Here is a 16,895-nt window from a genome sequence, read left to right on the forward strand (position 1 = left end):
AAAATATTAGTCCTTTCATCCTACGCTCGAGTAGCTCAAAATTTGGTCATTCTAATCACTCTAGCTCAAACGAATCTGCCCCGATTTTTTTAATTCTTTTTTTGTTCGAATCGTGTTACGAATACCTTTCATTTGATGGGTCGCACGCCTCTGTAGGTTTCAACACAGCTAAGCTACAGCCGAAAACGCGTTCCCGACCCTCGAAAACCACACTCAGAAACCACTTCGAGGCCAATAAAACAAAATTCTGGTTTTTCCTGGGGTAATGGCGTATCACATTTTCATTTTTATGCTCACCCTGAGGTTCCTGCAAAATTTCATGGAGATTGGCTGACTAGTTTCCGAGATCGTCCGTCGATAGATAGATAGACAGATAGACAGATAGAAACATACAGAGTAAGTTGAAAGATTTTGATTGTTTGGAAAACGTTAATTTGGTGCATTTTCTATCAAAATGACCAACTTCAAAACGATGTATCTCCGGTAATTTTAAAGCTACATAGTCGAGTGATAGCTCGTTTTGCTCGTATTTGAAGCGCGCATAAGATGTGTGGTGATACAGGCCAAAGGAAAGAAACTTAAATTCTCGCCTATATATAGTTGCCGCGTCTCAAAAAATTTTCTTCGTTCTTTTTTTGGAAGTTAGACTGCGTCAAGTCCTCCGCTAACGCTCCGGACATGATGTCTGAAAGTAGTAATTCGGAATATGTTGAATCTTTGGCATCATTCTTTGCATTTCATTGAGTCTGCATTTCCGAAATAGCCCATAAATCATCAGAAGTGGTATGTTCCCGCGTATCTATTAAAATGTCGATCTGCGTGACCTTCCCAATGTTCACAGAGCCTTGGTAAAACTGTTATTCGATAGATTTATGTCAACACTGACTATCTAATGACATGTTGTGTTTCAGTAGTACTGATTTAAAATTCGCATTCGGTAGAATATTTTATCACTTTTTTCCGATATGAAAATTGCCGTCGTCGGATAACATTGATAAAAATATCCACGTAAAAGAGAAGCTGCAATTAAAATTCCTTGTAAATAAAATGGATCTTCATAAGCCCGTGCCGAACAAGGTAATCACAGATTTTCAATTGAAATTCAATGCATTCCCTGCTGCAAATTGTATCGCGCCTAGAATTGATTCGATATTTCTCTTATATTCAGACCTACGAAGAGATGACTCGTGAAGAACGACTGAGGTAAGAACGATTCAGTTTGATTTTTAGATTTAAAAAAACCAAAATCAACGAAAATGAATAACAGAACGATCATTCCACGTCATATGTTTGCTCTTCCCAGTTGTTACATGCGCAAGGATTGTCGATTATTGTTATTGTGTCGGGGATTTGGGTCATATTCTATTCGCTCAAGGTCCCCGAACAGCAAAAGGAAAAACTGAAGTCGATGGTTCCGTTGACTAACAAAATGTCATTTTCATCGTAGAATTGAATGGCTCTGATAATAGCGTTATAATCTGATTACGCTGTTTGTGAAGCAATCGATACCGTCGGTTTCTGTACGTATGTTACGTATGTTGCATAGTTGTTGTAACAGGTGTACATTTAAACCTACAACGTCACACACTCAAATTCATACCTTTTCTATTTCCAATCACTGATTACTCATACCTTCGATTGGAAATCGTATTGTCTCATTACATCATGGCAATGTTTGCCCATTATAGCCATACTATGACAGTAACTGACTTCCAACATTACTTGGCCTGTTTGATTGGTACAGACTCATGCTCCTTCTGTCTTCTGCCAGTCTTACTCCTTGTGAAACGCAAGAAACGACAAGCATTCTGTTCTACGCCAGAATGCTGGAAGTATTCAAATAATTTACCTCAAACCATCAGTTCTAGAGTTTTTTGATTGTATGTGTGGATCAGCTGAAAAACAGCTGAAGCGAACTGATGCTGATATTTCACTGTCTCTAATTGTAAAACTAGAAACACATAGAACTGAGATGTAGAATGTAAAGATCTTTTGACGCCAAGGCAAGACTATGCAGTCATTGTTCCAGAAGAACCTGCTTGATTGTTCCGAAAGACGAAACACCGGTCACGTATTCTCTCAATCGATTTTGTAGCAACAGGTCAGACTTCTCCAACCTTGAATATGATTCGATAAATTTTACCGCATGTCCCTCGGCTTCCACACGATTATATTGAGTGTTCGTCAAGGACACCCAATGTTTTTGCTTCCGATGATATTTCATCAATTGATTTTTCTGACAAACTTTTGTTTCAGATTCGACCACCAAAAGATGCACGAGAAACATAAAGGACATGATGCGATGCACTTAGAGATGATATTAATATTGTTAGTGACATTAATCATAGCCCAAATCTTACTAGTCCAATGGAAGCAACGGCACTATCGGTCGTATTCGGTAAGTTGGAATCGAATTACTTATTTCAATGTCAGTTCTACGTCAGCAAAATGCAAATTATGATCAAACAAAGATGGTCTCGATTGTTCTGCTCGGTACACTTTTCAGTTCTCGATTCGAACGAAAATGTTTTATTAGAAATTGATTGGAAGTCATTTACGTCAGACAGGAACGTAAAGCTTACATGAATCTACGAAACAAATAAACCAACGATGCTACGAGTACGTTAACGTTGCTCAAAATTTTCGTCGCGTCACTGGGAAAACCATGGTCGACAAAGATCTGTTTCAGCGACAGTGCCGACTTTTTCGGTATACGTGTTCGCTCCGGATCAGTAAAATTTACCCACGTAACACCAAATCTCTGCGAATATCCCGGAGTCCATTCAAAATTGTCCAACAAGCTCCATGCCGTGTAGCTCTTAACATTGCAACCATCCAATTTGATTGCCTTCAGCACTTCATTTATGTACTCGCGATAAAATCGGATCCGTGTCGTATCATCCGTAGTGCCGTTCTCCGGATCGGCATACCCATTTTCAGTGATGTACAGGTCGGGATTACCATAAGTTTCCTTGATCCAATTTAGTAGTCTTCGCATACCCCACGGAACGATGTGTTTTCCCGATATGCTTCCCTCCCAAGAATCGCTGACTGAAGCGCGTACATCTCTGTCTCCCCACCAATCCGGTCGGTCTTCAAAACCCGGTTCAAGCAAATCGGTTGAATAGTGATTCAGGCCCAAAAAGTCCAACGAGCCTGCGAAAAATCTTTTTTGTCAGCTCAGCTTTCTACAGATCGTCTGCACGGCTGTACCTTTGATTCTATTGATCCAGTAGTTGTCAAAGGTTGGCAGTCTTGATGGCACACCGTCTTCCTCACTTTTTCTGTCCACTTTATCTCTCATCAGTTGCGGATAGTCACCATGATACAATGGACTTCCCATCCATGCATGCTAAATGAGCGCAAACCTCAGTGTTGTAAGCATTCTTGAAGGGGAAATATTTAATTTAATTTACCGAAAACTTAATTTGTATGTCCGCAGCGGCAACATCTTCGGGATTCGATGCATTTTTCGGCTCTGGCCAATTGGTGTCCAATGTTATACCACACTTTCCATTTTGAGTCGGCTTGAATTCATCATTGTAAATGTGATAAGCATTTGCGTGCGCTTTAAGAACATTGTGAATGCAGTCATAATGTGAATGCAATGGTTCAAGCAAACCAGGAGCTAGTTCCGGATTTCCATAGCCTAGAATGCAAAACACCCACGGTTCGTTAAAAGTCAACCAAAGTTTGACCCTGTCGCCGAAGTGATCGAAAGCGACTCTGGCAAAGTCGGCAAAATAGTCGGCCATCGTTTCGTTTCTCCAGCCACCAATGTCTTCCAATGCTTGCGGCAGGTCCCAATGATAGAGCGTTGCCATTGCTTTGATTCCGTTGGCTTCCAATTCATCAATAAGATTGTTATAGTAGTCTATACCGCCATGTTCTATGCGATTTGTCGTTCCGTCCGGTAGAATTCTTGCCCATGATATTGAAAAACGATAGAAATCTGCCTGAAAATGTTGGAAGAAAAACAACTCGTTGATATCGAAAGCAGTTGATTATCGTCGAGAATGTTCAAAGTTTACTCCGTATAGCTTAAGCAGTTGAACGTCTTCTTTGTATTTATGATAGCTGTCGCAAGCGATATCGCCGGTATCTTTATTGTTCACACGACTATCTTCTCTGTGAACGAATGTATCCCAAATACTTAACCCTTTTCCTGTCAACGATAAAATTGAAAAATTATTTTTGCTCCGGACGAACCCTTGGGCACCCTTTTTCACCAACCACTTTCGTTCCATCCGCCTTCGATCTGATAGGAAGACGTTGCAAAGCCCCATAGGAAATCGTCCGGAAATGTGTCGTACAAAAATTCATTTTCCATTTCCCATGTTCGATTGTAGTCGAACGCTTTTGATTCTATGAAAAGTCCTGATGATATTACCGCAAAGACACAAATTGAAAGCAAAAACATTTTTTTTCGTTTTGCTTATTATTAATGAAAAATAACGCGGCCGTTACGCAATGAATGGTTTCGATTGAATGTTGTCTCAATTTCAGATAATTTCAAAATTCAATCGATTATCTTAGTCGATCCTAGTGGTGCTTCTTTGAAGTGTCTCTTATCTCCTTTAACTTTACACTGTTAGGTTTACAGCTTAATTTACAAATCGAATCGAAGTCAATTCGCTCAATTAAACTGCTCTTCCAGGCCCGGACTGGCCTTGTTTTTAGCCCCGTACGAAGTACAAAGGGGCTTATAGGATTACGATGCCGTGTGTAATTGATGGAATTCGAAGCAGACGGTAAGGGCAAAGTGTTTGCCTATGTTCATAGATGACGAATCCGCAATAAAAATTTTGTCTGTCCGTCTGTCCTTCTGTCCGTCTGTCCGTCACGTCGATATCTTGAGTAAATCAAATCCGATTTCAAATTTTTTTTTCCCTGAAAGATAGTCAAAATAGTGAGGCTAAGTTCGAAGATGGGCATATTTGGGTCTGCCCTTCGTGAGTTAGGGCCGCCTAAGTGCTTTAAGGTCTTTTGGGGATATTTACGGCAAAAAAAACGTTGGAAATGTAAATGAAACGGCAAAAGATAGGTAATGTCGATACCGATCTAAGAAAAAAAAGTGTATTAAAATCGGGTGAATGACCCGTGAGTTAGGGCCCTAGAAGTGAAAGGCTACTCGGCCCTAAGTGTATTTTGCATATAACTCGAGTAAATTTCATCCTTTTTTCGTGATTTTTGTTTCATTTGAAAGGTAATCGAAGGCCGAATATAATGTGGCGAAGAACGTTTTAAATTTGGGTCCTTGGACTAAGGCCGCTACTAGGGCCCTATGTGTATTTTACATTGAACTCGAGTAAATTTCATTCGTTTTTCGTAATTTTTGTGTCATTTGGAAGGTAATCGAACACCGAATAGAATGTTGTTGAAAAAAAAATTAAATTTGGGTCCTTGGACTAAGGCCGCTACTCGGCCCTAAGTGTATTTTGCATATATCTCGAGTAAATTTCATCCGTTTTTCCTAATTTTTGTTTCATTTAAAAGGTAATTGAACATCGAATAGAATGTTGTTGAAAAAAAAATTAAAATTTGGGTCCTTGGACTAAGGCCTCTCCACGGCCCTAAGTGTGTTTTGCATATAACTCGAGTAAATTTGATCCGATTTTCCTACATTTTGTTTCATTTGAAAGGTAATCGAACACCAAATAGAATGTTGTTGGGAAAAAAAAAATTTGGGTCCTTGGACTAAGCCCGCTACTCGGCCCTAAGTGTATTTTGCATATATCTCGAGTAAATTTCGTCCGATTTTCCTAATTTTTGTTTCATTTGGAAGGTAATCAAAGGCGGAATATAATGATGTTGAAAAAAAAATATTAAATTTGGGTCGTTGGACTAAGGCCGTAACTAGGCCTTAGGCCTCTCAATAAATTAAAATTTTAGGTCAACTTGAAATTTGTGTTACATTTGAAAGGAACGTCGTACGAAGCTTCGTAATTGCGCCATGCGCAATTTGTGAGATGTACACATTTCATAAAAATTTGACTTCAACTAGGGTGACAGACGCACTAGGGTCACGTGCGCAATAGATGTACGGGTTCGTACGGGGCTCAGTCGCAGCAAACGCTCCGACTGTTCTGACGGCTCGTTTTTTTTGGAAATCTCGAATTATTTTAAGATCCTAAAAAACTTCAGACTTTCTCCGTTGATTTGGCGTTGGCATCACTAGGATCTACGACCTACGTGGCCTCTGCAGTAACAACTTCAAACGGATGCAAATGTCTCCTTTTCTCAGATCTCCTAACCTTTTTACTCTCCTCATTAATGTTTGATCATGGTCCAGATCCAGAATTTCCACTTTTGTACCAAAATGCACAAAGATGCCACTAGTGAACAAGTATTAACAAGTGCAAATGAGGACACTCGAAGAATCTGGTACGATGGACGAATTTGATCCAGGAATTCCATTTTGAAGCAATAACAGCTGGTGACTTACTTTCTCGCAGTTCGCAGTCAGCGTGCCAAAACTAATCCAAAATATAAAATTGCTTTTGAGGCTCAGTGGTTACGTACTAGGCTTCCACTAGATTCGATTCCAGGGTCAGACAATTCAACAAAGAATTTTTCTAGCGATTGTAACGTCCTAAAGTTCACTCGAGCTTCGTCATTTGGGTAGTGTATTCGGAGGCTTCAACTATGTACATACTGAATGACTCGTATAACGTATCCCAAATACGATAAATTCGTGTTCATAATGTCTAGCCTACATTTGGGCGAGATATCAATTGGCACCTAACCTCAGGAGTATTTTGCATACTTCGAGGCGTGGTTCAGAAGGCACATTAAGCCAGTGGTCCAGACTCCAATTGTTATTGGCCGTAAAAGGCTGTTAGTGAGGTCTCTAAATGAAAACAAATCAAAAATTAACTCTGTAGTCTCCGTATGGCGTTTTCGAGCCAATTCGGCCAAACGTTCTGCTGACCAATGTTTGTCTAAAATTGAATTTTTAGCCCCGTACGAAGTACAAAGGGGCTTATAGGATTACGATGCCGTGTGTAATTGATGGAATTCGAAGCAGACGGTAAGGGCAAAGTGTTTGCCTATGTTCATAGATAACGAATCCGCAATAAAAATTTTGTCTGTCCGTCTGTCCGTCTGTCTGTCCGTCACGTCGATATCTTGAGTAAATCAAATCCGATTTAAAAATATTTTTTTTCCCTGAAAGATAGTCAAAATAGTGAGGCTAAGTTCGAAGATGGGCATATTTGGGTCGGCCCTTCGTGAGTTAGGGCCGCCTAAGTGCTTTAAGGTCTTTTGGGGATATTTACGGTAAAGAAAACGTTGGAAATGTAAATGAAACGGCAAAAGATAGGTAATGTCGATACCGATCCAGGAAAAAAAAGTGTATTAAAATCGGGTGAATGACCCGTGAGTTAGGGCCCTAGAAGTGAAAGGCTACTCGGCCCTAAGTGTATTTTGCATATAACTCGAGTAAATTTCATCCTTTTTTCGTGATTTTTGTTTCATTTGAAAGGTAATCGAAGGCCGAATATAATGTGGCGAAGAGCGTTTTAAATTTTTGTCCTTGGACTAAGGCCGCTACTAGGGCCCTATGTGTATTTTACATATAACTCGAGTAAATATCATCCAATTTGGTAGTTTTTGTCTTATATGAAAGGTAATTTAACACCGAATAGAATAGAATGTGAGAAAAATGTTTGAAATTTGGGTCTTGGACTGAGGCCGCTCCTCGGCCCTAAGTGTATTTTGCATATAACTCGAGTAAATTTGATCCGATTTTCCTAATTTTTGTTTCATTTGAAAGGTAATCGAACACCGAATAGAATGTTGTTGAAAAAAAAATTAAATTTGGGTCCTTGGATTAAGGCCGCTACTCGGCCCTAAGTGTGTTTTGCATATAACTCGAGTAAATTTGATCCGATTTTCCTAATTTATTTTTCATTTGAAAGGTAATCAAAGGCCGAATAGAATGTTGTTGAAAAAAATCAAAATTTGGGTCGTTGGACTAAGCCCGCTACTCGGCCCTAAGTGTATTTTGCATATAACTCGAGTAAATTTGATCCGATTTTCCTAATTTTTGTTTCATTTGGAAGGTAATCGAAGGCCGAATAGAATACTGTTGGAAAAAAAATAAATTTGGGTCGTTGGACTAAGGCCGTAACTTGGCCTTAGGCCTCTCAATAAATTAAAATTTTAGGTCAACTTGAAATTTGTGTAACATTTGAAAGGAACGTCGTACGGGGCTTCGTAATTGCGCTATGCGCAATTTCTAAGATGTACACATTTCATAATAATTTGACTTCAACTACGTTTACGGGTGCAATAGGTCTACGGTCAAAGTAGGGTGACAGACGCACTAGGGTCACGTACGCAATAGATATACGGGTTCGTACGGGGCTCAGTCGCAGCAAACGCTCCGACTGTTCTGATGGCTCGTTTAATTTTGGAAACGATGGATTTTCGGGCTGCCGGTGTTCTAATGCTACATGTTGTGTGTACCATAGAACAATATCATGAGAACGTTGACCACTTTGAATTTTGTATTGTGCCAGTCGAATGAAGTCTTTTTTTAATCTTTTAAATCATCGACGACAGATTGGCTCATCTGAAAGATTCGAAGAAAAATTTTCCAAAACATATTTCTCTTGTTATTCCAGCTGACGACACTCATAGCACTGTGGCTTATTCCGATTGTGGTTTGTCTGAAAAATTTCTGGTGGCGATTTACGATATCATGGGTTGTGTTCACTCTTATTAGCTTGATAGTGATGCGAAAGGCTAACACCAAACCAGTATCGGGTAGCACACCCAGGTAATAAACAATTCATTTCAAAATTTCATGCAAGCCTTACCAAAAAATTGTGAAGAACATCCAAATGTTCCACAAGCACGCACATATGTTCTGCTTCATTAAATGAACAGAACATTCCTATTCGACATCCAAAGAATTCATAAAATTGATTTTCAGATTAGTGTACAAGTGGTTCAATTTCATCTACAAATTAAGCTATGGGCTCGGCATCATCGGATATTCGTGAGTATCAGCAATATACAAGACGAATCATCGTCGATTCTAAGTTAATAAAATTTCGTCCGATAATTAGGATCATGTTGATGGCATTTTTCGGTATAAATTTGATATTTGGCCAGCCACCACAATCGTGGATGGATGTGGGTTTGATGTTCGCGTATTATGGACTGTATTTCGGTGTGCTTGGACGCGATTTATCGGAAATTTGTACAGATAAATTAGCCTGTAACATTGGGGTATGTTTGAATCATTCGGGGGCAGACGTTTCCTTTCTAATTTCTCATCTATCACTTCCAGTATTACCACCCAAAGGGTCTGCCCACCCGACAATTGGAAGAAAATATTTGTGCCGTTTGTGGACATGAGTTGGTTGTTAAGGCTGAGGAAGAGGGTTTACTGGAAAACAGTTACAAATTGCCTTGCAATCATGTTTTCCACGAATTCTGTATACGAGGCTGGTGTATTATTGGAAAGAAGCAGACGTGTCCTTATTGTAAAGAAAAAGTTGACTTAGCGAGACTCTTCAAAAATCCGTATCCTTTTCAGAGAACAAAAAATAAGAAAATTTTGATTTTGTTACGTCCTTAGGTACCATGCATATGATTGTTTTATAGCTGAGAGAAAGTTAAGAGGCATCGGTGCTTAGCTAAAATTGTATACTATATTTTGAAAAAGGATCTTGATGGAACACGGTTGGTTTGAAACGAGATTAAATAGGGAACGCCAACCACCAATAATTTTTTTTCATATTATTAATCAGTGATGGACAAGAACATCACACAGGAAAAAATCAAACCGATCGGCTGGGCCGTTTCTGAGAACCAGCAGCTGTGTCGTCCACGGCCTGTAGAGTAGCGGTTAGTTCTGACTTATATTGGGATCGGTAGCAGAAAAATCAGTCATGTTTGACTTCTTCGACACTCACCTGTTGTCTATTACCACGAAAAAATCATTCAAGAACAAAGGACACGAAGTAGCTGTGTTACAATTTCGAAATTTAAGATTCGTTCGTAAATTTCGTCGTAGAGCGACCTCGCTACAAAAAATTTAACAAAAACGGTACGCGTCGCGACCGATGAGTATCATGCTTGGTATTGTTACAAAGCTTAAGCTTAGGGCTAACCAACTGTACATATTTTGATTAAAAAAAGTACGTTGGAAGCGTTCCAGCAGTGTTCAAAGTTCGCCGATGGTAGCAAAAAAAGATGGTCGAAAATGGGCCATTATAGACAACATCTAAAAAATCAGTTACTAGTGGTGGATAGGGCTTGTAACCCTCTATCCATATCAACAATCCGAAACTTCCACGGTTGCTTCCTTTCGAAGATATCGCCCATTGAAAATCGTGATTTTTCGACTACTTGGGGCTACAGCTGCCCAACCAGATGTTCCAATGTGATTTTTTTTATGAAAAGTATTAGAATTAGTCCTGCTACCGATCCCAATATAAGTCACAACTAACCGCTACTCTACAGGCCGTGGACGACACAGCCGCTGGTTCTCAGAAACGGCCCAGCCGATCGGTTCGATTTTTTCCTGTGTGATGTTCTTGTCCATCACTGATTAATAATATGAAAAAAATTTATTGGTGGTTGGCGTTCCCTATTTAATCTCGTTTCAAACCAACCGTGGGAAAGATATCATCAAAACTGAACTAAAACTTAGTATTTAAACAATGCACACATGCCTCTTAAAAGCAATGGACTATTTGCCAATTTGTAGCCTACATTTAGGCGGAAAAACATTTGTTTTTGATGAAAATTAAACCAAAAGCAAGCAAAAATGTGTAACTTTTAAAAAAAGGCAAAATTGATTTGTGTATGACAACTTATCCCACTTGGAGAAACCTTTGCAGATTGTGTAAATTTGTCTAATCTGCACATATTTCTGCAAGTGAGTTATGACTGATTTTAGTTCAGGGAAATCATCAAAAAACGAATATTTTTCCGCCTAAATGTAGGCTACAAATTTGCAAAGGGTACATTTCTCTTAAGATTATTGAAAGGTTTAAACACCTTTCTTATCATTCCTACGACCAACTTTATATAGGTCCCTTCAACCATAAATCATTCACTAGGGGTAAACCATTATGGTTCGTAAAGTTCGTAAATAAGTCAATTTCGTAAACTTTTGACATTTAATGTATGGAAGAAATGTAGAAGAAGAAGTTTACGAAATTGACTTACTTACGAAATTTACGGACCATTATGGTCTACCCCTATTGTGTGTTTAATACCAATATGTACATTTATGCCACTCAGCATCATAATATGCAAAATTTGCAAACTTTAGATACCTCTGTGGCATAAAACGTTGTATGAATAATCACTGTGCAAAGCAGGCATGAGCGCCGCCGAAAATAAGCCGCCGATCAAGCCGCCGCCAAAAACACGGCTCAAGCCGGCTTGAAACGGCTGGAAAATGAAATAAAGATTTCGAAAGATGAATGGGTGAAATAATTTTGAAAACCGAGATTCCTGTTGATCCTAAGCAAATCAAGTACTTTTTGAATTTTTTTTTTCAAAATTAAGAAAATTTTGAAAATTTTCTTGAATTTTCATGAATTTTCCAGAATGGTATATTACGTCCTCGCTTCTAAGTTTGTTGTTTTGGCAAGTATGACCTTTGCGGAACGAGCCGAAGGCGCACAATCAGTTAATTCACAAATTTGAGAAAACTTTATCGATCTTTGCGAATTTTCTCGATTTTTTTTTCTTTTCAATTTTTACTTGATTTTCGTGAGCTTTCGATTTCTTATCGAAAACCATTTTCTTAGTGAGTCAAATGAGTGTACCGGAGCATGATTTTCCATTTATTTCAAGTTTTGAGGCAATAAAACTTGACGTGTTAGTGAACCTTAGACTTAGAGACTTGCTTGTAACAAGAAAAGTTCCACTTGCACTTTGAACAACCTAATCTACCTACATTTTCGCTTTCCGTACAATTTCATTTTCATGCCTACTAGTTCATTTTCCATGAATTTATCGAAACGTTTTTATTTTGAAAAAAAGTTAAAAGGAACCTCCAGCCGAGCCGTTTTAAGCCGGCTTAAGCCGACTTTTTCGCCGCCGCCGAGAAATTTTTTTCGGCTAGCCGCCGCCGAGGTTTCTCCGTCGGCGCTCATGCCTGGTGCAAAGTACGTTATTAGGCTCACGATGTGTATTGTGACTCGAGACCGCAGGTATAAAGTACTTTGCACTGGATGTCATAAATAACTATTTCACTTCCAGGGCTGCAATGATTCACAAAAACGTTTGTTTTGTGAATCAAACTGTTGGACTTTCTTCAACGATCAATTAATTGCATTATTCCAAACATTTCCTTAACCAAAACATTCTAAAACAGTTGGGAACGACCGCATCTACTCTACGGACAACTACTAGATTGGGTGCGCTATTTGGTTGCATGGCAGCCACTCATTTTGGGCTTGGTGCAGGGCATTAATTATGTCCTCGGTTTAGAGTAGGTTTTTCTGTTTTTTGTATTTTTGTAAATTTGATTATTCGATTTGTACAAAGCCAGCATAATGTTCAAGTGAGAGATAATGAAAAATCTTTATAAAAAAAAGCAAGAACAATCGAAACACCGAATTGAAAAATTGAATAAAAAAAATCATTTCTTTTTGTAGAACCATCGTTACTCAGAACCTTCATGAAGTGACAGAAATTGATGTTCAATTTGATTGAACGTAGAGAAAAGAATATGAAAACACGGTTGATCCATAAGCGAATGGATTTGACGATTTTGTTGCAGTGATTGTGTCGACATTCAAATTAAATTTATTTTTTGGCGGAATTTTTTTTAACTTTTTGAGTTTAAAGTAAAAACAAAAAAAAATATTTTTTTTTCAAAAAATTTGACTTCTTTTTGGCTTTAACATTTGTTTTTGTGTTTTATCGTAACTAATTTTTTTGTTCTACTCGATAAGCTGCCACACAATCATCAATCAATAACCGTTCAATTAACAAACACTTTTTTTTTGTTTTGGTAACAATCGATCATTTTGTGTATTTTCAGGTCTTTGTTTGAATGAGACTGATACTTTTTTATGTAGTAAATTCCGGTCATTTATTACCATTGATCTGCATCCAATGTTCCAGGAAAAGATAATTTTGAAATTTTTATTTATTAAAAATGTTAGACGAGGAAATGAAAAGAGCATTTTCGGGTGTGTTTAATTCATGACTGTAATTGATTTTTGTGTATATGAAACCTATTGTTGAGCGACAAAGAGAAACGGAATCGTGTTAAAATGTAATTTGTATAAATGTTTCAGTATTTGGTCACTAATACATGGAATGCAAAAGAGTTGTGTTCACAAAGAACTACCCCCAAAAATTGGTTTCAGTTTACACTTCCAATGAATCCATTAAAAGAAATATTTTTCATGTTGAGACAATATCTTACCACTGACTGAATCCTACATACTGACACTTCTGTGATTTCGTCACCCGCCAGTGTTTTATACCGTCGGTTTTATACCGAATCTATTACTTCACTACTTTTAACATAACATTTTGCAAGGGCAAGGGGACACTAGCCGGAACTGATCGCCTATTTTTGCCCTAATCGTTGTTAATAAGAGTCTAGTGATGTCTGAAAAGTAATTGTCTGCTGAAGCTCTGAAAGAATCTTCCTGTATATTTCCTGGCGTAAGTTAACAGTGATTTGTTGGAGTAATTTTAAAGGTCGAGAAGTGTGACTGCTAAAAAGGATCGCGAAGACATTTACAAACGAGCCGTCAGAACAGTCGGAGCGTTTGCTGCGACTGAGCCCCGTACGAACCCGTACATCTATTGCGCACGTGTTCCTAGTGCGTCTGTCACCCTAGTTGAAGTCAAATTATTATGAAATGTGTACATCTTACAAATTGCGCATAACGCAATTACGAAGCCCCGTACGACGTTCCTTTCAAATGTAACAAAAATTTCAAGTTGACCTAAAATTTTAATTTATTGAGAGGCCTAAGGCCTAGTTACGGCCTTAGTCCAACGACCCAAATTTAATTTTTTTTTCAACATCATTATATTCGGCCTTCGATTACCTTCCAAATGAAACAAAAATTAGGAAAATCGGACGAAATTTACTCGAGATATATGCAAAATACACTTAGGGCCGTGTAGCGGGGTTAGTCCAAGGACCCACAATTTTTTTCCAACAACATTCTATTTGGTGTTCGATTACCTTTCAAATGAAACAAAAATTAGGAAAAACGGATGAAATTTACTCGAGTTATATGCAAAATACACTTAGGGCCGAGTAGCGGCCTTAGTCCAAGGACCCAAATTTTTTTTTTTCAACAACATTCTATTCCTCGTTCGATTACTTTTCAAATGAAACAAAAATTAGGAAAAACGGATGAAATTTACTCGAGTTATATGCAAAATACACTTGGGGCCGAGGAGCGGCCTCAGTCCAAGGACCCAAATTTAAAACATTTTTCTCACCACATTCTATTCGGTATTCAATTACCTTTCATATAAGACAAAAACTAGCAAAATTGGATGAGATTTACTCGATTTATATGCAAAATACACTTATAGGACCGAGGAGCGGCCTCAGTCCAAGGACCCAAATTTCAAACATTTTTCTCACCACATTCTATTCGGTATTCAATTACCTTTCATATAAGACAAAAACTAGCAAAATTGGATGATATTTACTCGATCTATACGCAAAATACACTTAGGGCCGAGGAGCGGCCTCAGTCCAAGGACCCAAATTTAAAACGTTTTTCGCCACATTATATTCGGGCTTCGATTACCTTTCAAATGAAACAAAAATTACGAAAAAAGGATGAAATTTACTCGAGTTATATGCAAAATACACTTAGGGCCGAGTAGCCTTTCACTTCTAGGGCCCTAACTCACGGGCCATTCACCCGATTTTAATAAACTTTTTTTTCCTGGATCGGTATCAACATTACCTATCTTTTGCCGTTTCATTTGCATTTCCAACGTTTTTTTTGCTGTAAATATCCCCAAAAGACCTTAAAGCACTTAGGTGGCCCTAACTCACGAAGGGAAAAAAAAAATTTTGAAATAGGATTTGATTTACTCAAGATATCGACGTGACGGACAGACAGACAGACGGACAGACGGACAGACGGACAGAAGGACAGACGGACAGACAAAATTTTTATTGCGGATTCGTCATCTATGAACATAGGCAAACACTTTGTCCTTACCGTCTGCTTCGAATTCCATCAATTACACACGGCATCGTAATCCTATAAGCCCCTTTGTACTTCGTACGGGGCTAATGAAGTATTGGAAAAGGGTATAAAGAGAAGGACGGTGTGATCCAAGCAATATTGGATGCAACGAGCCATTTATACGCACCCTGTAACTAACGAATATAGCTCCGAATCAACGCACCAAAATTTGATAGTGACAGGGCAAAGTAAAGTGTAATTTGAAACCAAGGAAGGTGAATTTAAGAATTGGGCATACGATTCCAAAACAAATAATTTTTGGCAATGTAGAAAGAGAACTCGTATCCTACTCCTCCTTCGGAAATTTCGTATAAGGACAAATTAAGTACAGCACATTTATCTCCCCAACACCTTCAGTACTTCGGTCTAGCGCTCTACTCCAGGGCCTATTATTTGGGAATATTTGGGAATATTTGTGAATTTTGGGAATATTTGGGAATATTTGTGAATTTTGGGAATATTTGTGAATTTTGGGAATATTTGGGAATATTTGAGAATTTTTGTGAATATTTGGGGATTAATTCCCAAATAATTACTTCTTTTGAATATATTATCCCAAAATGTTTGGTTTCTATTTTGTACTGTTATCAATAAAGCTTTATAAATCGTGTTTAAATACCATTGACATTTAATCTCATCCATCAGAAGTTTATTTTCGATGTTCACAAATGACTTAGAAATAACCAGTGGCATTACAGCAGGTATTTTCTATAGTTAAAACTTTTACACATCGTCTACTTCCCAAATATTCACAAATGTTCCCAAATATTCACAAATATTCCCAAATATTCACAAATATTCCCAAAATTCCCAAATATTCCCAAATATTCCCAAAATTCACAAATATTCCCAAAATTCACCAATATTCACAAATATCCCCAAATATTCACAAATATTAACAATATTGATTCCCAAACCATGAGGCTGATGAAATCACAGTAGGCACTGCGTTTCTGTTATACAGATAGATGACTTGTTTTTGTTGTATGAGTTAAAACATAATCCTAAGCGGTAGCTCGTATCACTAAAGCCTCCAAATTTGACACTTGTCAATTCAGTGTTCATGCTAGTAGCAGGGCTGTGCCGTAACACATACATTTTTTGGGGTACCTCCAACGCCGCTGGCTTAAAACACTTTATTATGTATCACAAATTTTATAAGCATGATATCCACTGAATCGTTCAAATTTTATTTAAGTCTATGTCTACCTGGTCTTAAATTTTTGTGAATATTTGGGAATATGTGGTACCCCTCATGCCGAATGGCTGAAAATACGTTCCGCAAGTTGCTAGATCAGCGACATTCCGCGACGCTGAAATATTCGGAATCGTATGTCGTGGGAAATGTATGAAACGTCCACGAAATCGGAATCGAGGTTGGACGGATGTGAAGTGCAATTGCACTCGCATCAATTTGCTGATAACGCAAAATAGAAAAATTGTGGAATATCAATCGTACCGAACGGTCGATTGCAATGAACATAGAAAGTCAGAAGTATTTTGTCCATCGGCTGGAAAGGTTGAATAGTTGAGAGAGATATTCTGAACAAGTATATATATTGGACAAACAGGTGTTTGAAAAGTGATTTCGGGTCGTGCATAGAAGTGTTTACTGAATTTTACTAAATAAAATAAATATTTTGTGTCAACCACAAAGCATCGCATTCTTATTCCACCTAT

At 38.1% G+C, this 16,895-nt stretch overlaps 2 protein-coding genes across 4 annotated transcripts; one reads left to right on the forward strand and one right to left on the reverse strand.

Annotated features, from left to right (window-relative positions):
• Positions 1 to 882: 882 nt before the first annotated feature.
• LOC119084600 (RING finger protein 121) lies at positions 883 to 13,333 on the forward strand. 3 transcript variants are annotated; one of them, XM_037194653.1, is made up of 9 exons: positions 883 to 1,077; positions 1,169 to 1,203; positions 2,257 to 2,398; positions 8,628 to 8,782; positions 8,939 to 9,004; positions 9,075 to 9,237; positions 9,299 to 9,534; positions 12,347 to 12,463; positions 12,630 to 13,333. In XM_037194653.1, the coding sequence occupies exons 1-9, from the start codon at positions 1,048 to 1,050 to the stop codon at positions 12,685 to 12,687; spliced, it is 1,002 nt and encodes a 333-aa protein (XP_037050548.1). In that variant the 5' UTR covers positions 883 to 1,047; the 3' UTR covers positions 12,688 to 13,333. The 3 variants fall into 3 exon arrangements, with proteins under 3 accessions (XP_037050548.1, XP_037050549.1, XP_037050550.1); XM_037194654.1 differs by having other exon boundaries at positions 884 to 1,077; positions 13,019 to 13,333; XM_037194655.1 differs by having other exon boundaries at positions 884 to 1,077; positions 12,347 to 13,333.
• On the reverse strand, positions 2,517 to 4,580 carry LOC119084599 (myrosinase 1-like). The gene is made up of 5 exons (XM_037194652.1): positions 4,234 to 4,580; positions 4,032 to 4,165; positions 3,417 to 3,956; positions 3,214 to 3,352; positions 2,517 to 3,156 (listed from the first exon to the last, which is right to left on the reverse strand). Exons 1-5 carry the CDS (start codon positions 4,418 to 4,420, stop codon positions 2,579 to 2,581), a joined length of 1,578 nt encoding a protein of 525 aa, XP_037050547.1. The 5' UTR covers positions 4,421 to 4,580; the 3' UTR covers positions 2,517 to 2,578.
• Positions 13,334 to 16,895: the final 3,562 nt, after the last annotated feature.

The sequence above is a fragment of the Bradysia coprophila genome, unplaced genomic scaffold, assembly GCF_014529535.1.
Source record: "Bradysia coprophila strain Holo2 unplaced genomic scaffold, BU_Bcop_v1 contig_87, whole genome shotgun sequence".
In the NCBI taxonomy this organism is placed as follows: domain Eukaryota; kingdom Metazoa; phylum Arthropoda; class Insecta; order Diptera; family Sciaridae; genus Bradysia; species Bradysia coprophila.